The sequence below is a fragment of the Gavia stellata genome, chromosome 5 (assembly GCF_030936135.1).
Source record: "Gavia stellata isolate bGavSte3 chromosome 5, bGavSte3.hap2, whole genome shotgun sequence".
Lineage (NCBI taxonomy): Eukaryota > Metazoa > Chordata > Aves > Gaviiformes > Gaviidae > Gavia > Gavia stellata.
This window is the reverse complement of record NC_082598.1, coordinates 26,525,733-26,551,441: the sequence shown is the minus strand read 5'-3', so window position 1 is coordinate 26,551,441 and position 25,709 is coordinate 26,525,733. Positions and strand designations below refer to the sequence as shown.

At 41.6% G+C, this 25,709-nt stretch overlaps 1 protein-coding gene across 1 annotated transcript; it reads right to left on the bottom strand.

Moving 5' to 3' along the window:
* Positions 1 to 7,214: 7,214 nt before the first annotated feature.
* On the bottom strand, positions 7,215 to 7,790 carry RHOH (ras homolog family member H). The gene has a single exon (XM_009818143.2). The coding sequence runs from the start codon at positions 7,788 to 7,790 to the stop codon at positions 7,215 to 7,217; it is 576 nt and encodes a 191-aa protein (XP_009816445.1).
* Between the last annotated feature and the right edge of the window lie 17,919 nt (positions 7,791 to 25,709).

The following is a 25,709-nucleotide window of genomic DNA, read 5'->3' as shown; positions in this document are numbered from 1 at the left end:
CTCAGCATAACTCCCTCAGGGACAATTTGATTTCTAAACATGTCACTGATGAATCAGATGTTAGCTCAGCCCATACCCAGGTTTTGTAAAATTAAAAAGGGCATTATGTTGATAGTTGTGATTACAATCTGTTAAAATAGTACAGTAATTAATGCATTGTTATATACTGTCCCTTCTCTTTCTTCCCTTATGCTTACCTACTCCCTATGCCTTCAGTGAATTGAAACGCTGGAAAGCCCTAATCCCATAAAGTTGTGTTACAAATCCATTCAGTGCAAATTCTGCAGGTCAAACCCATCAGCAGAAACATTTCTCAGGAGGGGAGCTAGGACCTGGCAAACTCAAAAGTACCCACCAGCACCAAGATCTTTCATGACCGATCCAAAAGTACTTTAAAAAAAGGTCAGTCCCCGTTTCACATGGGGGCAGGTGGAGCCGTGGCTCGCCCTGTGTCACCCAGCTGCTGTAGCGGGGCCGGGGACAGCCGGGGTGTCTGGGCAGTAGCATTTCACATCTGTGGTTCATCCTCCTGCCATTCACCAGCCAGCCACGGAGAGCTGGCTCAGGCAAGGTGAATCCATTTGGGTCAAGCTGATCCTGAGCAGGTCGGTTACACCAGCAGTCAGTTTGGAGTTGTCTATCTAAAAGTTACTTGTGCAGGCTTACACAGGCCTGGTCCGGAGCCTGGTTAAATTTAAAAGCTCCCCATTGACCTGACCTGGCTTTGGCCAAGCTCTGCGTGATGGGAGAGGGATTAAACAGCAACGTTCATTGTCTAAGCCAATGCCCGAATCATGAGCCAAGGCTGCAGCTTGGGTTTAGTAGGTCAATAATTCTAGAACGGATAAGATACCAGCACAAATTCCACATACTACATAGTAATTTAAAATATATGTATGTATTTTAATGCCCAAGATCCATTAGAAGTCCTAAACCAGTCTCTTACGAAATCCTGTGACATTTAACTCTTATTTGAGTGCGTGCTGTGTTGAACACTGGGTCATTCACAGCAGAATGGCGCTGACACTGGCTTTTAAGCAGCAGATCCGGTGTCATGGTGGCAGATAAATGCAAGTGTTCAGTCAAGGTAATAGCCAGAAAGTCACTTAGCATTTTATATATTAAAAAAAGAGAGTTTTCTGAGAAAGAGAAAATTCAGCAGTTGCTTATGTGTTACGAGAGGTTTGGCATATAAGACACATAAGTTTCCCTCCAGTTGCTTCTACGTAATTAATTTATCTACCAAGTTGAGGAGTGTCAGTCTTGGACCTCTCCCCTCACACCCTGGGGCTGGCCGCCTGCCTTCGGCCACCGTGGCCCTGCCTGTGGCTAGCGGACACACTCAACTACCTCCGGGGCAGTCGGCATTTGCAAGGGATCTTGATTTTCTTTTGAAAATCTCACCCTTTTGTGGTACCTGAACAGCAATGGAGCGTTTTGGGAAGGCAGCCCAGGGGGTGGGGGGAGACACCCAGGTCTCGGCGTGAGAGCCACCCCGGGTCGGCTCACGTCCTCCAAGGCACAGCCTGGAGCTGCTGGGGCGACTGTGGGAGCCGGCGCTCGCCGGAGGCTTCTTGGAAATGCTGCAGATGTGGGTGAGCGAGCACCTCACACCGTGCGGAGGCATCGATAGTCGTTTCCTTCCTCTTTTCCAGAGACAGAAACAACCACCACCATACACAGGCCTGTGCCCTTCTACTCCGCCCCTGCATGAATCATACCGACTACTGACGGCTGCCCAAGGTGAGAGGAGTGATGACAGAAATTCCCCCAGCCAGCCCTGTGTAGGGCGGTTGTGAAAGACCTGAGACAGGCGTGTCGTTCATTCACTTCTTCATAACCAGAAAGGCAGCAATAGCTATTACTTTGTTTGCTAGCAACTAATTCATGGCTCATGCAAGGCTGGAGGCCAGCTCCCCCCACTCAGGAAGGGATGTGCCACAGGGTTTGGCTCGGCGCTTTGAGATCCCCCTCAAAACGCGGTGGCTGGAGCCCCGCAAAGCTGAGGTGTGCCCTCCGGCCCATGCTACCAGCATGACAGCACCTGCAGAAACCAGGCCTGGGTAATGACTTAGAGACGCTGATTTTAGAAATGGCATACAAAATAAATCTGTTACTGCACGGGCACCCGCAGATGGCAGAAGTCTGACTGAGGCAGGGCCAGCACTGTTTGCAGAGTAGGGCAATTGCCTGTGACACCTGGTAAGGGGGAGCCCTGAGGAGCATCGCTTCTGTCCTGCTTAAAACCTGTCTCCCTCGGGCTGCGTGGGCAGGACTGCCTGGTGGCAATGCCCCTCTTCGGACTCCCGAGCAGCACAGCCCACGCTGGCACACAGCACCTGCGTGGTCGCACCGCGATGGAGCGAGAGGTCCAGGAGAGGGGAACGGTCACCACCGGTCACCATAGCTATAGTTAAGCACTTACAGCAATATAAACATCTAGATATGCACAAAAGTTATTTTCTCCCTGAATTTTGTTTTCGACAGCTGGCCACTCAGAGCACAACGTGAGGGGTGCGCAGGTCAGCTAGGACAGATATGTAGTGATAACTGGTCAGGATTTTTTGCATTTACAGCTGTGAAAGAAATCTCCGAGACACAAAATGCGCTTCCTCACATCCAGAGGCAAAAGTTCATTACTGTCGTTTCAGAGTGCTTTCTAACAAGGGAGTTTGGCTAACCCGATTGTGCTCATATCTGGCTTTTCTCAGAGGCTGAACTGATTTTTAATTAAGTCAAGGTAGTTAACTTGCTCACAAAGGCAAGAGCAGACAAGCCGTTCTGATGTTCTGAAATGAAGCTGTTTATTCTTTGTATATTAACCTGAGCCCTGTGTAGCAGAGGCATTAGGAGAAAGTGCTAAGAGACATGAATTGCCCCATTTATTTGAAATTATTTAAATGGCTGTATTCACTCGAATGCAATAGTAATACAGGAAAGGTTGAGATGTCAGAGTGCCGACATTTCTTTTTTCTTTGTGTCTGATCCCTGTAGTGATCTATTTCATTGTGGTGCCATGTATAAAAAGACTGCTTTAAATGCATTTTCTTTACCAATTCAAGCATTAGCTAGTATGTGTTAGGACACATTAGCAATTGCAGAGTACCCACAAAAATTACACCAATATTTGCAAACTGTTAATTGCAAATATCAGGCAAAATAGTATCAATTATATCTAACAAGCTTGAATAATTTCCCATATGAAAAATTGGGGGGAAGGGAAGATCTGAAAGGTATTTCTATTATTTATTCTTAGAAAATATTTATATTGTATGCTACAGACCAAGTAAGTGTAAAAAGTCTGGGAAATTTGTATTTAAAATAATGTAACACGTACTCACCACATTTTTCGAATTACTAAAGGAAAATACTTCTTTTTTTTCTGCTAAAGAATATTTTCTGATTTAAATTACAATTGCATATCTATTCAACTTTTTATCCGACTTGCAGAATTCAGTAAAACAATTAGTGACCCAAAATTACTTTTTCTGTCAAAATGAGAAGCTGATGAAAATAACAGTACCATGCTGTTCTCATTTTAAGTTTCAAGAATTTTCTCTTTTTTTTTTTTTAACTTTTAACCTATTTTAATTGCAAGCAAAAGTAAAATTAGCAACTGAGTAACAAACTGAAAAGGATCAGTTTGAGAAAGGGAACATTTGGGCAAGGTCTCTTCCCTTAGCCAAACAGCTCGACTGGACTGAGGCGAGGCTGCACATTGTTGCAGTCTCCCCCAAACTGCTGTTTTTTAGAGCACAAGAAGTTGAAACTTAACATGTGTGCCCAGCTGTCATTTGAATGTATTTTGAATATTAGAGCCAGATTTTTACCACCGAGCTGTACCCAGTGACCCTGTTGCCCAAGTAACACTAGCAAAACCACCCTGGTAGGGTTTCACAGGAGACCACAGCGGTCCCTCACCATGCACGCCGCGGGCAGCGGGGCTGCACTTGTGCAAGCCCCACCCCAATAAGCCATTTGGCTGAATCTGAGTTCTGCTATGTCCAGATTTCACTCTCTGCATTTGAGTCACCACACTTTTTGAGCACATCAGTTCTATAGCTCAGGGAAAGCTGCATAATTACAGACACTAAAATAATGTGCTTCACAGTTTGTTCCCAGTGAAAAGTGGCTTTAGCTTTGAGAGTCTGAAAATAACCAGGCTGTGAAAATTGGAACTGTTTTTATCACATAGCACCAAACTAAAATCCCCCTGTTACTTTATCTTCTCTCCAATTTGATTTTAAAAATCAGCCAGCTTTCGGTGGCCTCACACTTTGCACTGGCTCTAGGGTGCATGATAAAGAGTATGTCAAGCCACCCCAAAATTCCCTGTGCATCCCGTATCATCAGCTCAGGCACCTCAGGGAAGCCTGTCCACTTTGCTTCACTGAATTGCAAGCAAACCTTGAATTCTTCATTTTGTAATACACTGTAACAAGCCTTGTGAAGCAAATAGAGATGAGATGGGATTTTCAGTTATGGTGTGATTCTGGAGCACATCTTCATCTGTCTTTGTCTGATACAACAAGTCCCTGGAGCCTTCTGGTCCCTGAACACCAGCATCCTGCAGCAGATACCACAACACAGCATCCTGGCCTAGCGATTACTGTTCTTCAACACATAAAAACAGCAGCACGAACTGTTGCCAACAAAGCTTAACCCACAGAGAAAAAAGACCATTTAATAGAACATGCTGGCAAAAATATGCCTCAAAAAGAAGTTGAAACCAGGTATTAAATCCATTAGTGGAGTGGGGACCATAACAAAAATGTCCACAATTTTAACAGATTTGACGATTCACAACGTGACATTTTGGATGTGATCTTTAATGTTCAAACAGTAACAATGGCTAATTTTAAATTAGGGCTACGAAAACCAAAACTTTCAGTGAAGAGGCATTGCAAGAGTTGAGATGCAGAAACTTATTTCTTCCAAAAGCCAAAAGGTCTTTAACCGAGGATTGCAAATACCTAGCCACTTGTGTAACTCTGCATAAATACCACGCTGTTCAGGTTCTTTTACAAACATGTCAGTTTTAGTGTTTCAGGGAGCAAAGGATTTGCAATCAACACCTGAAGAGAAAGAGAGGTAGGAAAGAGAAGAGTACAGAAAAGATGGGCGGTGATGGGAGCCCTCATCTTGTGTGCTCAGGTGCAGAAGCTTGTAAAGATTTAGAGCTGCTATGAAAACTTCACAAGAGACCAGTCTGTTTTTATGACCAGAAGCCTCCCTTACAATCAGGTTGATGAGTGGTAAATATTCACCAGCCTGGGAGCTGGCAGGACGATCACAACATCAAATGTCTTGTGCACCACTGCTCTTCAAGGTGCTCACAATGCAAATACTTGCTCACCTACATCACAAGTGAGATCATCTCTGGGATTCATAGGAGGGGAATGATTTGATTTGGAATTTCTCTTTATAGAGAAGTTCAGAGGTAGAACAGAGTATGGAGAAGAGCACCTAACCAGTTTTTCAAGGACAAACTATAGATAGATAAGATCTGAGCCATAGTTTATTTGCTTAGTAGGGTAACTCCTGAAGTCCCACCTTGGATTTGAATCAGACAAGCCACTGCATCCATTCCTGCTGAAACACATGAGTCGGGGCTCAGTCAAAACAGACATAGGTCATTATCTCGGGATCCATGCAGAGAGAGAATCATCCTAGTGTGCTATGTGCCACCTTTTATGGCATCATGCTATAAGCCCCTCAAAGGTCAGTTCTGAGCTAGCTGAAGGACAGGGAAAGGGAGAATAAAAATCTTGCACTAAGAAATCCCCCAGGGGATTTCCTATATGGGCAGCAGAAACCTTGGGATGAGACAGATCTGCAAGCTCTAAGATGGTGCAGGGCAGAGGTAACCTGAGGAGGAGGGGAACACCACAACTCAGGGGGAATGTACAGCAGTGCATGTTGACCCCACTTTGTCTTCCAGCAGAGTTCTTTTACACAGCTGGAGTTTCCACCTCCTTAGCCCAGCTTTCTGCACAGGAGGGTAACTTGGTCCGAGTAGGTACATCAGGATTTGGCTCTTAGACTTGCCAGGCTCCCCAGGATGCAAAGCCTGTTTCAATCTTGTTTTGATACAACCCAGGCAGTTATAATTAGTATGCAAACTCAAAAAACCACGTTTTTTAGCCATTCTAGACGCGCACATTCAACAGTGCCACGTACTTAATTTTTTACTCTAGTAGATGACTGGTTTCACTAAAACCATTATTTAGAAAAGAAGTGTACTAAAAATACTTTGAGAATTTTAGTGCTCATGAAAAAATACCCTTCAGCCCTAGAGACTGAAATCTTTTGCCTCCGGAATTATGGCAGGGACAACAGAGGTGATGATAGCACAGACTAGTCTCTGCCACCCCAATGATATGGCTAAACCAGCCCTGACTGTGTGCCAGCCCTTCTGGGGTTGTAATTAGGTGAGGTCTAGGAAGAATCAAGTTAGTTTCCTCCTGGTTTGTCCCATGTTTGACCATATTGCTGAGGAACAAGACTAAGATAACAAATCTCACAAAGCCCCAGGACAGCTGTCAAATGTCATTAAGTTTTGACCACTCCCATGCTGGACTTACTGGATTTGATTACTGTTATGCAGTGACTCAGGCATGTCAAAGAAGTGTTAGGCTTGCCTGCAGGCCATTTATTATATGGATAGGACAATTTGCTTCTGTGGTTAGCTAGAAGAAGAACTTCCAAAATATGAAAACAAACTGTCAGGATTTTACAACAACATATACAAAAGTCTTTTAAATAGAATACACAGTGGTCAGATTCTATGCACAAAAAAAAAACTCCACATGGACAGACATGTCAAGAGGTGTGGGTTGATCCAGGCAGAATTTTGCATTAAATAAATGCAGACAAACTAACAACTGAGGAATATCAACAACAACAGTAACAAAATCAGCACAGCTATTATCTGCAGATCTCCAGGCTGGGCCCACTCCAGTCCAGGCTAGCAAAGTCCTAAGACAGGCTTGTGAATAAGGGCACATACCTGCACCTTTCATTTTTCAAGATAGTACCCATGTGTGTTGGGTGAGGAGCAGATCAGATAGAGTGCACATATGTCTCACTAGGGGCACCTGCAACTGTGGTCCTGCCAGGAGTTCTCCTTTGATTCACCTCCCATTCTTTCTGCCTCGGTATCTTTGTGCGAAGACCGAAAGAATGAACACGGGCAAAACCACTGCTGACAGTCCTCAAAAGATCTTGCACTCGTTAATGGAGAAGAGTTTCCTCCTGTTCTGCCTTTTGGCTTGATTGACTGCTGTCCGCACAGCGTACTCAAACACCTGCTGCACCCCTCGGTTGCTGAGGGCAGAACATTCCAAATAGCCTTTGGCTCGCACGTCCTGGGCGAGCCGCTTCCCATCTATCGGGCTGATGCAGGAGGAACGGTAGGGCCCCGTGTCGCGCTGGTCAGTCTGAGTAGCCACTACCAAAACAGGGATGCGGGGCAAATGGCTGCGGATCTCGCTGATCCATTTGTTCCTCAGGTTCAGAAAGGAATTGTGGTTTGCCACCGAGTAGCACATTAATACCACATCTGCCTGTTGGTATGAGAGGGGGCGAATGCTTTTGAAGGCATCGCTGCCAGATGTGTCCCAAAGACCTAGGCTAATCTGTACACCATCCATGAAGACATCCACTCCGGTATTTTCATATACGGTGGGTCTGTAGTCATCTGGAAAAGTCTCAGAGGTGAAACGTACCAAGAGAGATGTTTTCCCCACGGCAGAGTCTCCCACGAGGACACACTTGATTGAATCCAGCATTTTATTAACGTCCAGGGCCAAGAGCACCGTCTCGGTGCAGCAGAAGTGGGATGGAGAGATGCAGTGGTCTCAGGGGCTTTCTAGATAACTTCCATTTGGTGAAAAACCATTCAAATCTCTTTACTTCTCAAGGCTTGATTGTGTCACTTAAGTCTAAAATCCCCTTTTCTCCCACACGGGTCTGCGGTGCTATCGGTTTTAATTCTTCAGTGAGTCAAATGATGTTTCTGGAAGAGTAAAAATAAAATGTAATATAACCCACAGAGAACGGACCATTCTTTATCAAAATAAAAGCACCTGGACATGTCTTTGGACAGCCATGGTGAGTACCCCACACTGAGGATGCTGAACCTTGCCGTTCCCTCCCCGCCAGCTCTGTGTGTAGCAGCCATTCACGTAAATAACCTTCCTGCTGCTCCACAGGGACTAACAGTCCTATCACCTCTGCCATTCTCCACTGACACCAACTATTTTTTCCCTCCGATTGTCTAAAAAACTAATAAAATCAATTTAACTTTGGTATAACTGCTACTAACCTGCTTTTAGTGAGAGATTTCCTGCCTCTGACTTTCACCAAGACTGCCAAAATCCTGAATCCCTCTTAACCGATCAGTTCAAAGTCCCTTGGAAAAGTACCCAGGCTCTCTAGAGGCAGTCAAGAGGAAAAAAGCCCTTCATTAACTGATTTGACTATTTAAGCAATCCTATAATGGACAGTAACACCGAACAACTTAGGACAATGAGGAAGTAAAGTCTTCAGGTGTGAATCTTGAGCGACATGAACCTTAATGGTTTTCAAAAGCAATGAAGGGTTCACAGCAAAAATACAAAAAAGTTCAATTTTTTTCTTACAAATCACTTTCAGCAAGCGAGAAGCACAAGCCAAAGAAAGCCACACCACCAGTTTTTGCCCCAGTCAAACAATTTCATTCGAAGGGAATACAGCTGCCCTGACATTTACTCTGTTGTAAAACTGAACTGAGAGTACTTCTTCAGAGTATGTAATTGCTTTTGAGCTCCTGCCAGATTTCAGTCAAATTTTCCTATTTTGAAAGCGTTTGCCTCTTCCCCACTAGCTGTGTGCAAGATTCACTGCTCACACAGGGCGACACACAAGATGCTATGAAAATCACTAACTGCAAAACTGAAGGCAAATTAGTTCTGCTCAACAAAAGTAATTAAAAAAAGTATTACTGCATAATTTCAAAATGTCCTGTGTATGTTACACAAATAATATATATCATGTATGAAGAGAGAAGTCACAGCTTAAGGTTATTTTCACAGAAATGAATGATGGCCACAAAAAGCATATACTCTACGTTACTGTAACGCTCTCCAGTTTAATTACCATAGCCCCCCTACAACCACCACCCCACCTCCCAATTTCTAGTACACTCAAAGCTTTGGCTTACTCCACAAAGGGGAAAAACAAAGGAAAAGAAGAGAAAAGCCCTAGAGGAGCTTAAAGAGAACATTTTACAGTTACTGACAGCTAACATTTTACAGTTACTGACAGCTGCTACTGGCAACTCCGGTTTTCATTTTGTAGTGAGGCAGTGCCCTACCTCCTCTCGTGTTGCCGGCACACCTGCATCTCTCCCACCCAATGCACCATCCAAAAGAAGATGTGTCAACGGCTTGGCCGGAGCATGTTGTTTTATAGAGGCGGCACCAAGCCTGCGGGGCAGCCTTGTGCGTACTGGAGTTACGGGTATCTAGAGGAGTCATTGCAACAGACGGCGCTTCCTGGTCTGCCAGCGCAACCGTGCTCTCGCCATCTCAGCTCACTTATAGGAAGTCAGATGGAGGCAGAGGCCGAGGCCACCTCACGGCATTCCTGGCTGCCAGGAAACAAGCAGCTTCGTGAATTTGAGTTTTGTTGGCAGCAGTTGGAAATTTGCTTTTAAAGGCTCAGTACTTCACTGTCTCGCCTTCTCCATTCCCCAAACAAGCTCTCAAGGGAATTAAACAAGAAATTTACAAAATACATGTATGAAGAATTTGAAAAGTATATGCAGGATACACAGCCCAATTACTTAAATGCATCATCATCTTTCTTTCAGGGTATTCTACTTCAAAATTGTGTCAGCAGTACAGTTGGAGAACACCACAATTCACCACAAGCCAGTAGCGTATGATTCAGACAAAACTGCATGCTCCCAGGAGAAAGTTAGCATTTACCAAGTCTCCTTTTCAGAACAAACATTTCTTTGGTGCCTTCAGGCTCATTATTTTGTGTATATTCAAATGTGGGGGAAAATAAGGATGTCCAAAGCATGACTTTTGCTATTTCATAAATGCCAGAGCAGAGAAAGACAGATAAAAGGATTGTTCTGCCACTCAGCTTGTTGATTACCAGGTCTGTGGCTTGTTAATTACCAGGCTATTTTGAGAGAAAGTATATAAATTATTAAAGACTAAAAAAGATATTAAGGACTAGTGAATATGGCTAGTTGACACACACAATAACAAAAGCTGAAATATTCCACCATGACAGTGCAGAATTGTTTTGAAAACAAATTATATTGCTCCACAATCCATTGATGAATAAAAATTAACAGTATATAACAAGGTCCATATTCTGGTCCTGTGGACAGATTGCTGTCAGTGGTCCCTATCTTGCTTTTGTTCACAGCTGTTTGGAGTTCATGTGCCTCTATATATAGTTGGTACTACATATGTGCCTACTGAAGATACATTTTTAATTATGCACATAGCCTGTCCTTGACGCAGCCTCAGGGTAAGAGCAGTATTAGTGTATTAAAATAATTATGCAAGTTCACCTCAATTAATGGAAAATTCTTTAGATTAAACATCAACAGAAAATAATGTCCTTTAAAGGACAGCCCAGTACTGGGCACTTCTACACATCAGTATACAACCTGTTGTGCAAATATTTGCAAAAGCTTTGGTTCCTTTCTCTCATATTATATACTATGGTCTTGTTTCGACAGTACAGCATGCGACACCCATTAAAAGACTGCACAAAATCTTCTGATCACAGGTGGTTGAGTCTAAGCTGCTTATGGGTTATTTTTTTTCCCAACAATTTGGTTTTCCAAATTTTACTAACTTTATCAAGTCCATTTTGGATCTGGAATTCCAGATATAAACCTGTATCTTCTTTTACACTACTTTGGTTTATGCTTTCATCACTTGTAACAATGGAAGTTTTTATCTGAATAATAAGGTGAGAGCTTTTATAATATTATTAATTATAAGAATATATGTCTAGTTCTGATGCAGTCTTTCTGAATAGTGACCTTCAATAAACTTTGGGATTAAATCCAAAGAAAATACTTGCGTAGTTTTAGATAGAGCACTGTTTTTTCAACTCTATCATATTGTCTATGTAACTAATGCAACATTTATTTTCTTTGCTTTCCTATTTTTCTTCCCTCTGTCTTTGGAATACAGAGCGTTGGCACTGGTGTGTGCTTATAGACCCCTTGGACTTCACTGAGGACGTGAGCACAAGAAGCCGTACAACAGCCACTCTCTGGGCACTACCCATCCTGCACCTCAGCAATTTCATGCAAGTCAATGCCTCACACTTGATGACAGATGAATATGATATGGAGAAGGTGAGCGGTGTTATCAACCCGTAATGCAATGGGATGGGAAGAGGAGCACAGCAGCACCAAGCTCTTTGCAGGTGGAGGATTTAATCCCATGAACTGATCTAATATTTGTTGAAACAATTCTCCCAACAAAGGAAAGCAGGACTGATTGTGTCAGAGGGGTAAGTTTATCAACTAAACCAAATGGGATTTTCATTTATGCCAGGAATGCCTCTGGCATCTACTATAAGATCACTGTGAGCATGGCTCACTATGGCTAAACATTTGCAGGGGCTGGACAGTGTCTTATGACAGGAGAAAATAAAAAGAGTCAGGAACTCCTAATTTCAAAACCTAGCTTGCATATTGATAGTGCACTCTCGGGTAGCCTGGGATTTGGAAGGAATTAGCTCATACGTAAACAAACCACGCAGGCAAGACAACAGACTTTTTAGATCAGGCAGTCACAAAATGCTTCAGAGAGTTAAAGCAATTAACATGCTAACTATTATTGCCATTATCCGGTCCCTACCACGATTATATCTCAGTGCAGTTCCTGTTGATATCAGGATAAGAGCAGGCTAATTTTTCAGTCTGAGCACTGTGTACACTAGCTCTTGAAGAGAACTGACGTTGTGAGGAAATAAAAATATTTATACTAATAGAAGAAGTTGAAAACCACTGGAGAGGCTTCCACTTGCTGTGCGATGCTTGAATGCACATACTGTCTTTGCTTGCCCACATTACTCCTGTAAGTCCCACCTCATGCAGAGCTGGGGTCTGCAAAACAGTTTTTACAGTTCTTCTCTATTGTGTTGATTATAATCACTGCTCCTTCTAACTGCACCACAGATACATAAAAACTCTCCTTGCATCTCTTAGTTAGAGGTTCTCGAGGACAGGAAGGAGACATGGAGACTACCCTTACTGACCAAACAGCACGCAGCTTTACACCTTCACCTCCGTGGGTGCAGTGGGTGCTGCAGGGCACAGATGGGGCCTGAGAACAACTCCTGCGAGCAGAAGGAGAGGGAGGAGGAGGGCTGGCAGGAAATCAAGACAGGGCAGCGATGCTGTTGCCTGGTTAGGGGCAGCACCCCGAAGATGCAGCAGGGATATGATTGACCCCTGTGACAGAGACACTGCGGCCATTGTGGATCCAGTCTGGATGCTCAGCCAGATCACCAGGTTGCCAAGGTCATGCTACCTTGTTTTCAACTCCGTGGGTGAGTTGTACTTGCTCCATTCAGATACAAACTGCACAGGCTTTTGCTGCTACATCACAGAGCTACTGAAAATGCATACAGCAGCTGTAGTCTGTCTGGAGACCGCAGGTGGTCTGCAAGCAAATGGCCCCTTGCCACGATGTTTCCTCTCATGCATTCATTAAGCTGATGCTCTGACATTTGCATGAGCTGACTCCTCGTTTGCAAGCTCATTTTAAGATGATTTTGATCTATACCACTAAGTGGCCCTGGTCTTGCCAGTCTAGGAAACAGCCTCCCTCCACCTCAGACAGTGTCAGCGTTTCAGTCCATAGTGGCATTCAGTGGTGCTACCACTGTCAAGAAGGAGAACTGGCTCAGAGCCTGTACCTTTGCAAGGTGCTGCATCTTTTCCCCAAACCACTCCACCAAAAAATCTGCATTCAACTCATTCACTTTCCAAGCAGGTTACCACAGGGACCATCTTTATTCTCTGGCCCAAGAGTAAGATGGCAGGTTATTTCATTAGCAGAATGGTTCATCTGTCTAGTATATTTATGATACTGATGGATTAATTGCCAGACTATCTCTCAATGTGGTTTTATATTTTAAAGAATTGAGAGGATGGCTAGAAGCTTGGATGAGAACTTTTATACAGATATTTTATCCTCAAGTACAATCATACCTGCAATGGCTTCCTAAAGTTAGAAGAGCAAGCAACATGCAATGAACCCATATTTTCAAAGCCAGGATATCTTGTCATCTCAAAAACAATCTTCTTCCAGTATTAAAAAAAATTGCAGACATAACAACTTAGAAATTTTTCTTTCACTCCCTTATTCACAAAACTGAAATACTGTTCCTGTTTTCAAATTTCAGTGCTTTGTTTTGAGAAAATACAAAACTATTTTTTTTTAAATTTCTAATTTATGAAATTTAAAGAAAATGGACAACCACTTTCTTAGGAGCCTTTGCAAAAAATCATTTCTGGATCAAGACAACAGCTGAAAATTTAAACCTGAGTTTCTTTCTTTGGCAGTTTTAACAACTGAAACTGAAGAAAAGGATTTATGATCAAATATTCAGTCATCTTGCCAACTTTATTATTAGCAAGGGAACGCAAGTCATCAGATTTAAAGGAAATTCCCTCATATTGATAATGGGGAATCTTGCTATAAAATAATGACAAATAGAGACCAATGTTGTTTAGAAGATGAAATAAGACGCTAAGTCCTAGTAAAGGGATGAAAGCTTTCCGTATAAGAAAAACTACATACTTACACAGACACTTACACACTGCACATACATATAAAGCTGTATAATGAGATATCTTAAATTAAAAATTGCTAGTTCATTAGTTTAGTAATAGTATCAATAATGAATATACATATAAGCAATGGATAATGACATGTCTAAGGATCTATTCAATTTACTACAGTCACTGAGAAAAGCTATTTAACTCTCATTTTAATTACCCAGTTAGACAAAGGAAATATTTATTTTGTCTTCAAGAACCCTTTAGCTGTGACTAATCACACTTGATTCAGCTACTTACAAATTAAACATAAACACAAATTATTAGAACCACTCAAAAAATTAACAAAAATTGTGTAAGACTCTCATGTATTGATCTGAGATCCTAAATTCAAGAGAAGTCAATGAGATCTGGCAGTGCTAAGTACCTGCTTCAAAATTCAAGCCATGAGTCTGAAGTCATTTTTCTCCATATGTTTATGGCATGACATCATTGTAAATTATTCACTATGTGGTATTCATGGCACTATAGGGCATTTTCAAAAGTGACCCGTTTTCAGTACAAACATTGCATCCTCCCCAAATTAAAATTTGGGTAAATCGAGGGTAGGAAACTAACCCCTTCACAAAGGACCAGCTCATGTGCCGTTCTCATTCTGATCCAATATCCTCCAAAGTCAACAGAAATGGAGCAGTATGTCGTGCCCAAAGCGTGGTACGTGCCCTTGTGTTTACCGAGCGTTTTCCTTCTGCAAGGTACTGAGTATGTCACCTTCATTTCCCACCCTTCCCTGTGATAATTTTTCTTCTCTGCTCTTAAACAGAGAAGAAATTCTTCTTGAGTCTCAGCACAGATACAGCCGTATATGGAGCAGCTGGTGTGTAAATGTCACAAGTGTGTATGTTCGGACACAGAAGTTCGCCAACCATCTGTCCGCCTGCGTTCCCTCATAATCTCTGGGTTTGTACACACACACATACATATATATATATGTATATATATATTCGCCACTGACACAGAACTACTTTTGGGTCCAGATGGGGATACAGATACGCTTGCAGATGAACATGGATGAAGCGCTACGCACTGACTATAGAGCTATTACACATATCTATGAAAAGTCACTCTGTCTATCAGAATGGACTCCCAGTTCTAAAGCAAATTTCCACCCAAGCCTAGCTGCATTGTACCCAAACTGAAAGACTGATACTATAAAATGCATTATATTTAAGTACTTGACTTCAATGAGACTACTGTGTGTGTAGAATTATTCACATGTGGAAATGTTTGCAGCTTTGGGCCCCAAACCACTTCAAATTTTTCATGCCACATCCTCTTTTAACACAGTTCACCTTTCTTGAAGTTTGAGGCGAATCAAAAAGGCACTTACAACATATTTTTGTAGACTTTTTTTACAGGTTTAACTCTTCAAAATCTCCTCAAAGTTTTTTGGCTCACAAAATGTGAAGTCTTCTTTTATTTACAACCTTCAACAATGATTGTGGTCTTTTTCCAGAAAGGCTGGCCCTTTCTTTATTTCTGTTTGGGGATTTTTTGACCATCTGCAGATACAGGCTCAATCATCATGAAGTATCCATTTGCCTTTCATACACAACTAATATTTGTTAGTTTTAAATAAGCATTTGTAATTTCTTGCAGAATTATGCATTATTTGTTAGATTGGATGCATAGAAGTGCATATGCATATACATATATATATACACACACACGCAAAAATATCGAAAATAAATCCGTGTATTTTTCAAAACATAACTATTGCAATAATGAATCCATACATCCGGGTAAAAAATATTACATCCATATGTACAAGCATGTGGTTGTATGTCTATATACATATATAGACATGTATATATACATATATAGACATGTATATATACATACACTGATACTCATTCATTTGCAGAAGACTTTGCTACAGATGATTGCTATACAAAACAGACGCATATTCAGTGTAAGATATCTTACCATCATTTGAAAATCTACATATATATTTTGCATCAAAGAATGGATGCATTATTGAAATGACTGTGGTCTTTAAATTACTTTATTTCTACATATAGGTACGCATGTGTATTTGTATACACATGAATAGAAATTACCACTGAGCTAAATCTGGATTTGCAACAACATAGGTATAGATAAGAGAGTCTTACACATATACATAAATCACATAGTCACACATTGTAAACAATTATATTTCTACTGCATATGCAGCTGGTAAAATTTTTAGGCACATCTTTACAATATTTTACATTGATTTGTTTTTAAGGAGGTGCATGGACTTATATTAAATCCCGCAGATGTGTAACTTGGTAAAATGTTAAAACTAACAACCTGGCAACTCCACATACACGCTCGCATTTACTGTCAAAAGGGCTTCCTCTCTTTCGGAGTCTGTGTCGAGCCCACTGTAGTGGAGAGGGCTGACTGCAGGCTGTTTCGGCTCTAACCTGGGGTAGGACTGCGCTCCTCTCCCTTATTTGCACAGTGCCTGACCTTCTTGACTGGGTCCCTTAAACACTAACAAGTAATCATTATGAACAGTATAGCTAATATATGAACCATGCGGGTGATGTAACATCCTCCCCAATGTTAAAAAGTCTTAAAAAAATTGTCCTGCCATTTCTCCACTGCCCTCCACAGATCCCTCGCAAGATCTCCAAGGTTACTTTCAGATGTCTATTCAGGTTTAACTTTGCTCTGGTTTTATAAAAGGCCTACCACAAAATAAGGAGACTCTTCTTCTCTTAAGCCCAGATCTTCTCCCCGTAACCTCAGGGTGAGGAGAAGGAGGTCCTCCATGTTCGTTAAGTTATGTATTTGCGTAAGTTTGATTTCAGAGGGAGGTAAAAAGGGAGGAGGAAAATATTAGTTAGAACAGAATTATCCAATGTTTGATGGAAGATTATTTTTGCATATTTTGTGATAAGACTAAAATGTGTTGAATGTATAGGTGTTTTGAGCAGCAAATAATGATGCTTCAGTTGATCGAACAATTCAGAATGACTTTGTTGCTAAAACATACTGATTTCTTTTTCATTTGGGAAGAACGCATATTTACTGCATGCCACTGTTCAGTTTTGCTGTGATGAATGTTAAACTTCTCAAGTTAATGAGAAAAGCTAGAAAAGTAAGCAACAATAATTTGGTTGGTTATTTATCTTATTACCCTGAGAAACTGGCTGACAATTATAGCTTTTCCCCTTAGAATTGCCAGCAACAAAAAGTTTTTTCTTGTCTTTGTATATATTAGAATGTTTAAAATCATAGTCTAGATTTCAGCCAGAGGGAAACTGCCATCTTCTGAAGTAAGTTCATTCTTAAATTTTGTGTGTGGATGCATGTACATTAAAATGTTAAAAATTTAGAGGGCTTGCTTGGAAATAATTTCAATCTCTTTGCAAGTAGAAGGTGCAATACAAAACACACAATTATCATAACTTTTCCTGCATTTGTTTTTTTAAGGTTTTTATCCTTTTAATTTGTTTTATAAACTAAAAAAGGAGTTGCCTTCCACAATCTATCCCAGAACTCAGTATTCATGCACTGTACTCAGCACAAGGATAAACTAAGAGTTAATATGTATTTACAGGACAGGTAGGAAAATATTTTTTCTCACTATGTAGCCTCTCTAGAATTCCTTAGTTGTAGTAAATTAAATTAAACACAATAAATGGGCATGCCTACTTGCTTACATGGAATTGCCTACGTCCTATGCTTAGTTACGATTAAAGCCCAATTTCAAACGAACATGCTTTCAAGATTTCTTTCTTTTTTCTGGAATTAGCACAAGTTATACCTGGTAGTTCAGTTTTTACATTGATTTATATCTTACACCAACTGTACGCCAGAGCAGAATATTTATCTCAAGGCCTGTTTTCCTTCACTTTTCTCCCATTCCAGTATAACCCTAATCGTTAGTCACTTTTATATAAAACGTATAATACTGCAGACAGCACTGGGTCATATGGAATAGGTTAAGAGGAGAAAAGGCTTTACTCTTTACCACGAAAAGTAATATATAAATCCTTCTCACTCATTCTTCAGTATTTTAAGAAGCCATTTCAGATACTTAAAGATGACATCTGTTTGCTTTTCAGTTGGTTTAAAGATGATGTAAATCCCCATACTGCAGTAAATCTTAATGCAGTTTCTGTCTTTCAGTGAGAAGCATAGAAAGTTTTCCTTGATTGTCTTGATTTTACATATTTTGCATGAAAATGATCACACACATGAAAAGAGAGATATTTTAGGAGAGCTACGTTTGAACATAATGAGAACATTTCCCATGCTTTATTTTTTAATCCTGGCAGACTTGATCTAAACTCAGAGATATTTTACCCAACGGCTTTTCATCCAGAATTAAAACTCCACTGAAAGACACATGAATTTTAAAACCTGCATTTAAATTGATGGAAACAAAAGAAATTACATGAGGGATTTTTAAGACAGATGTTTTATCATATATTTTTGTAATGAGAAAAACACAAGCGCACAGATGATGAGAGGAAGTTAATAGATAATTCAGTATGTCATTAATTCAATAACTTTGAACTCTAAAGACTTAACCAGTTTTTAAGTACAGTGATTTAATGAAAAAAAGGCAAGTTGCAAACTGTGTGTCTACTGGCATGTCTATCAACAAAAGGAAAGAAGTTTTCTTTTTAGAGTGAGAGGTTTCATATTCTTTCAATGACTGTATGCACAGGAGACGACCAAAACAGACCCCTAACCGGGGGTCTTGGTCTCATACTTTTGTATTAGGAGAGCCAGACTTACCTGTAGTTTGACATAAACCAGGATAAGCTTCAAAAGCAACTCACTGTCACTCCTGAGGAAAAGAGAGATCACCAATGGTACAACCTCAAACAGGGCAAGTGTCAGTTATTGAGACTGGTACTCCATGCTCACACCTGTGTGTGACAAGCGGCATCGTGCACAGTACGTAACTACAGCCCTTCATGCCGGCTTCTGCCAGGAGAGGTGTTCATTCTCTTTCTGGCATATGCTGGGTCTTTCCAATGTGCTAGGTCACCATGGCCCCCGTTGGGGAAACCCCCAAACCATAGCAGAATCCACGTGTGGTTTCCAGCGGGTTCATACATTTTGTCAGGTAAAGACAAGCATGCCAGGTGCAGCCCCACCCTCGTCCCTTAGGAATTTACACTTCTCCTTGGCTTCTGTAACCAAAGACCAAACGCGATTCCTTGTGCAAAAGAAATACAGTGCAGACACAGTGGCTAGAGGTTATGGAAGGTGGGAAAGATCAAAGAATCTGCAACAAATGCAGGGCACAGCCACAAGCGGGGCTACGCGCAAGCAAATACTCCCGTACCCACTCTGCAAGGAACATGCGCATGCAGTAAGTGCTCAGACCATGTTCCCAGATATCCTCCAGCTGCCGTGCCAGCAGTGACGGTGATCCTCTGGCACAGCCTTCGGCAGAACGTGACTGCTGGGACTATTACTCCCCACTGCTTTGGCAGCTGCTTCTTTTAGACCTAATACATGAGGGTTTTGTACCCATTACTTCCAGTGCTCACACTCACTGCTGCATTACAGAGATTTTGCTGGCTCCAAATTTCTCCCCTTCTACTGTAGACCAACACTTTTGGTGGATTAGGGAGGTTTTCCAGTTCTTCACTGATGTAAGAAATGAAGCACAACTAAATTCTGCTAAGCTCATATGAAACAGTATTTGGTTTTGTGCAGAAGAGCTAATGGTAGGCTACAGCCCACAAATTTTGTTGTTACATCGCTTTACTATATTTGTGTGATCCTGTCCAGTATTTTAAAGCCGTAGTGCTTTAATAGTGGGCTTGAGAGAGCTGCAGCCAACTTTCTTTCTTAATTACTCCGCTGGGGTTATCCCAAGACGTTTTTCAGCTGTAAGTTGTGCTCATAGCATGGAAACATTTGAAAACTGCTGATGTAATAAAACCGCACACCACTGGCCAAAAAGTGAGACCCTAATTTGGAAATGATGTTAAGCTGTGTAGCATGATGTCTGAAATGTCACGTTAAGACTTTGAAAAAGGCAAGTTTCACAGTTACTTCTTTCATTTCTTTTCAAACCATAATCAAAAGCATTATAAAAAAACCTGCAATTTTTCATTTTATGATCAATGCCAAATCCAATTAATCACTTGAACAGTGCATTCAGTAACATTCGACTGTTTCTTAATGAAAACTATAGAACCACAGCACCAACACTGTAAAGCTCCTAACGCAGCTGCTGCTGTGCATCTAGAGCTGCACAGCAAAAACAAGAGGAGAAACAGCAGAATTTCATCGCTCTGCTTGGGTGTCCTCACAGCTGGTTATCAGGAAGTGTCACCAAGAAAAGCTCCTGAGGAGCTTCCGCTGGTGCAGTCCCGCTGCTCTACAAGACAGACCAGAGGCACAGCCTGCAAGATCGCCACCACAATTTCTGCTCATTTCCTGTGTGCTCTGGGTATACTGCAAAGTGTCCACTGACATCTTTAAGGATTTATATGGCTTGCCCCTCACTGTACAAAAGATTGCCTCCCTGATATCACTGTCACTGGCAGCTGTTACCAGCTGATGTGACTTCAGCATCAGTCTCTCAGTTGCTGGGTTTGTGCAGCAGGGAGAGTGCTTTCACTTCATCCCCAAATTCACACTCCCAACGCGGCAGCTGAGCCAGAATCTGTTAAACTTCTACCTATAAACATTTTCTTGAGAAAGCTGGTCACCAGGCTGCAAAAGCATTTTTAGTAACTTTCTGGAAGTATAGCTCCAACTTTATGATTTTACTGTGCTGCATGTAGATATAGGGACTGTCTTCTGATATAGGCAATCGTGTGAGGCCTGATGCTTTTCTGACATAAGGCCATATCACACTGCTTTGGCACAATAAAATTCCCTTAAGATGGGATTAAATGACAGTAATTTACAGCCACTTTGCCCTGCCGATGGACTGTGGATTTATGTCTTGCTAGACATGAGAATCAAGTCAATTTTTTAAATTTTAATTCTTTGCTCTGAAACTTAGATAGCAAGTACAGATTACTTATAAAACCACAGATTCTCTATAAATACAAAACTACTATTTTTCCTGGTTTGTAGCACGTAATCTAGCGAATATAAATCTTGGTATCGTGCCCCGCCAAGGCCTACTCTCTCAATTTAGCAGGAAGCAAGTGCACGTGGGGCTTTTCTACCCTGTGGTTACTGCCCAAGTCTCAAACACAGTATTCACATCAAGTCTGTACACACTTTCTCTAGTAAATTGGACTTCACTTGTGTGATACATCTTCAGAGCTGTCTTTCTTTGAAAAATGAGATTAAATCCCATTACAAAGTCAAGTAAGTATACGTATATGGTCTTTTCTACTGGAACATTTGTAAACATCCACTGATTCTAAATGGTGGGTTTTGGAAATGTGAAATACAAAGCAGCACAATGCAATGCACAATCCCACCTTATTCTGACAGCAGCAGCAGACGGGCATGTACTGACATCAAAAAAATGCTGACAGATCTGCTTGCTAACAACTATCTAATCTCATTCATCCTGCCTTTTTCCTCTGCAAGTATTTTCATCAGGATAAATCCCATGTTAAAGCTGGCCTCCTCCAGATGCCACAGCCCCACTCCCGCCCCATCCACAGGTGGAAACATGGCTGAAAGAAGAAGTTAGAAAATCTTAAAGCCACATTCAGTTTTTCTGCGGGGCCCTGTGTCAGAGGGATGGTTCCGGCCTCTGTGTGCTTCCTCCTCATTCACCTTTTAGATTAACTGTCTCTCACTGGCAATGTGACAAGACCATCCCACTACCGCTAGAGCATCATAAGATGCAGGTTCTGTACGCAGAATCTAGGAATGGGTGTGCACACGTGTGCACGCATGCACACACACACATACTGCTCTCTAAGGGGATCCCACATCATGAGCATGCCACAGTTGACTCAGAAAGCAGAGGAGAAGAAGCCATGGGGGTGAGATGAAAGCAAAGAGTTACAGCCACGGCCATTTAGATGGCAAACAAAGACTTTCCATCTCAGAAAGTAGCAGAGGCGCTTGTTAGACGCAGCAGGGCCAGGCAGCCGCAGAAACCAGAGCCAGTGACAGATATGTTGGCATATTAAAAAGACTTTGAATCTTACTTCAGCCCTAAGAACCTAAATTTCACCTTTCTCAAATTCTTACAATAAAATCTTCACCTAAATTTGCTTGGGAAAATTTAAGACGAAGCAGAACAGTTTTCTCATAACCACGATGTACTTCACGAATGGGGAAGAAAGCCATTCTCTGAGGTGTTGCAGGTTTACACATGCCTATCTCATGCAACAGCAAAGGGGATCAGAATCAAACCCACCATTTTTAGAGTAATTCCCATTTTCTGTCTCTTTTCTTGCATCAGTTAACATGGAAAATACTGGCATGGCATAGCCCATCACACCCCTCTTTCTACTTTTATACAAGGCCTTTTTACACCAAAGTGGAAAGAAACTCTGGAACAAATGAAAATCCAGAAGATACCTAACGTGGGGCAGGATTAAACCACTGTTAAACAGGATATCACAATACTGAGTATTTAACAGATGGTATTAAAAGTAAAGCCAATTATGTGAATCAATTTCACAAACTTATTAATAAAAGTAAAACTAAAGATACTGAATTTGATTCAGAATATCAATTCACATTAAAACATTTAGAAAAAAAAAGAAAATGCAAAGAACTCACCAGACGCAGGAAGCTGAAAGCGGCTGTTGGAAATAAACGTTACGGAAGTCAGCTATTCTAGACGAGATAGAGGAAGAAAAAAAGAAGAGTGGCGTTCTCTGCTCTTGGCTTTTTCAGATGGACTTCTATTTTAGTAGCTTAGAACAATTATATTACTGAGAAAAAAAAAAAAACCTCAGGAGGTAACCAGAGACCACTGCACATACAGGCCAAATTAGCCCTGGCAACTGGGTCTAGCTCATCCGGAGGCAGCAGTGACAGCAGACCCAGATGTAGTATGACGAGAAATAGCAGAGTGGTTTAGGGTAAGTCAGCTTCCTGATGAGAGCTCCTCAGCTCTGCCTGTGTGGGTTTTGGTGTGGGTTGGTATATGAGTGTATATGTCTTTCTCTCTTTGGTGACTATGGGAGCAGATGCAAAAACCTTGAAGAAGGGGGAGGGGGGCAAAACCTCCAGGCTGCACAAAGCTTTCTCTTTGCAGTCTGCTGCTCCTACAGCCGCCTCCTCTCTGCTACAGCGGCTAATGGCATAGTGCAGCCCAGCAGCTCCCACACGTGCTAGGAGAAAAGGAGCAGATCGACAACTGCCCGCCAGTGCTATGTGCGATTCACATTGCAGTAAGATGAACAAGACTTGGCATACTTTTATGCAAGCTGGAATATGTCCCTGCCTTTAAAAAAAGAGAGCTTACATGTTTAGTTGACCTTATGCAAAACCCAAGGCAGGCACTTTTGGGCTGATTCGAACTTGGGTTTTTCGCAATTCAGTGAGGGTTCCCCAGCAGCATTGGTTAGGATTGACCAGCACAAGGAGGCTGAGCAGGAGGAGGGACCGCAGGCATGGAGACTCCCACCTTTCCCAGCATAGACAACTTGAGCTGGCCAGACTCTCATCACCTCCAGCTTTCCTACCAAACACTGAAAGCAAAGCTCTGATGATAGTTTCAGGATTTCAGGTGCCAGGTCTATGGTCTATACTCCAGGAGCTGTGAGCACAAGAGGTTGTCCACTTTGGATGATCGGGCAATCAGACTGCAGGGAGGGCATTCCTGTCCCATGCTCCTGAAGCAGCCCAAGAGCCCCGGCAGAGCAGGAGAGCTGCCCCAGAGCTGAATGCAAGGTGCCCCAATGACGAGCGCAGTGGGCTGTCTGCTCCTCAGTCAGAGGCACGAGCAGTGGGCTCCCCAGCAGCCTCGAAACCATCACCAGAGGCAGAGAAATGGAACCCAAGTATTTTTCAGAAAGTATTTTGGGCTCAGTGACGCCATTTCAGACCATCTCTAGCCATAAAGCAGTAGGAACAGGCTGCCTGATCCGGATCTAAAGCCATGCGTTTTGTGTTTCTTGCAAGGATGGGAACTCTCTGAAGACAGCTAACGAATTTGTTCACATTAACATTATGACAGTACAATGCATTCCAAGATAAAGTCATACTGCTTCCAAGAATGATTAAAAAACAACAGAGTAAATTACAAGATAAAGCAAAAAGGAAACAAAAATATAATTTATGTGTAGATGAAAGGCAGTTTGTGCCAAAAATATAAATAGCTGTTGAAAGAATATAACCTGTGTAAACACACTGTAAACCTGCTGATATGAAGCATGCAGGACAGTGCTGCATAGTTAAGCTGGGGAACCAGTTTGTTTCTTTTCCCTATGAAATGAAATTAGTTCAGTTAATTATCAACAGGGATGAAGGTAAGGAATGGTGGCTCACAGAAATCATTTTTGGAATACTATCTTCTTAAAAGCTTCAATCTTCCTTTTAGTTTGAGACAAGATTTTGGATAAGGGGCTCCTCACATGATCAGTTTGTGTGAGAACTTGTGTTACTTAATTTTCACATTAAACGCCTATTCTTCTGTTTTTAACCAGGTTTGGGTTTCCCAATACCAGTGCATGCAATCAGGCAATAAGTTTCCATTGCAATCGTGATAAAGAAAATCAGACACCCAAACATTCTGAAATGTTTCCACCAGAATGCTGTGGCTTGTCGGATGTAGAAAAATAAATACCATTCACAAATTATATTGATATAAATTTCTTCAGTGATCATCACCTGTTTTAGGTCTGCTACAGATAGCAGCTGCTTAAAAATGCAACTATTCTTCTCTGGTTTGCGCTGCAGACTAATCCAGATGTGAGGCCATCTGGCTAACCAGTTTGCATTTTGGATAAAGAGTGCATCCATCTGTAAAATACTTCATAAACAACTTTTGAATCAAGTGAGCTCAGTGAAAAAACAGGACTGTAAAATAAGAAACGTGTTCTAACATGTCTTGATTTCCACCCATTTCCCTCCACTGTGCTTTCTGGAGCATCTTGACCCAATAACTTCCTAAAAATAGCTGAATATCAGATTTATTTTTACTTCTTCCATTCTTCTGGGGTTTTTTGAATAAAAAATTGGAGACCTTTCTTAGGGATGCACATGCTTCATGCACTTGCTCCATGACTTCACTTCCTAGTGACCTGGAACTCCACAAAGAGACCCTCAGCTCCGCGCTCTCTGCACAATATGTAGGCAATTCCAAAGTTAGGTGTAATATTGCAGCCTGACATGTTTTTCCTGATCCTTGCTTTTTTTTTTTTGTCTTTCTTACTGCAGTTTTTCTGCTCCTTTTCACCTCTTCATGCTGTGCAATGAAGGGGAACATCTGGCTGTGAGAGAATATTGTTAATACATTTAAAAATACATTGCTGCTTCTTTTTTTTAAACTCAGTATGAGTCATTATCTGGGACTTTCAGAAACAAACACTTTGTTGTGGAAAATATTTATGGGAGTGGAGTGGAGGGTTGCAAATTATTTTTGCATTGAAAAGTAAGTTGACAGCAAAAAATAAAGTCTTAAACCTCAAGTAACTAAGGGTTTATGACCAATTATTTAAAATAACATTATCCAGGGTTTTGCCATGTAAAGACATGGGCCAGTTTACAATGAAAGGTCACATTTCTCTCTTAATCCACTGATTTCTGTCTCACTTGGAGAAACCAGCAGGCTGCTGATACTAGAAAGGGGTTTGAGATCAAGGAAGAAAGCTATTCCTGTCCCCACTGCCTGATTTCCTTTTTGTTCTCAGATTCGCTCAGCTCTGATTTTGGTCTGCCTCAAGTAGTATGGTATGTGCAATGGTCAGGAAGTAAACCATGACACTCTTGACACCCATTG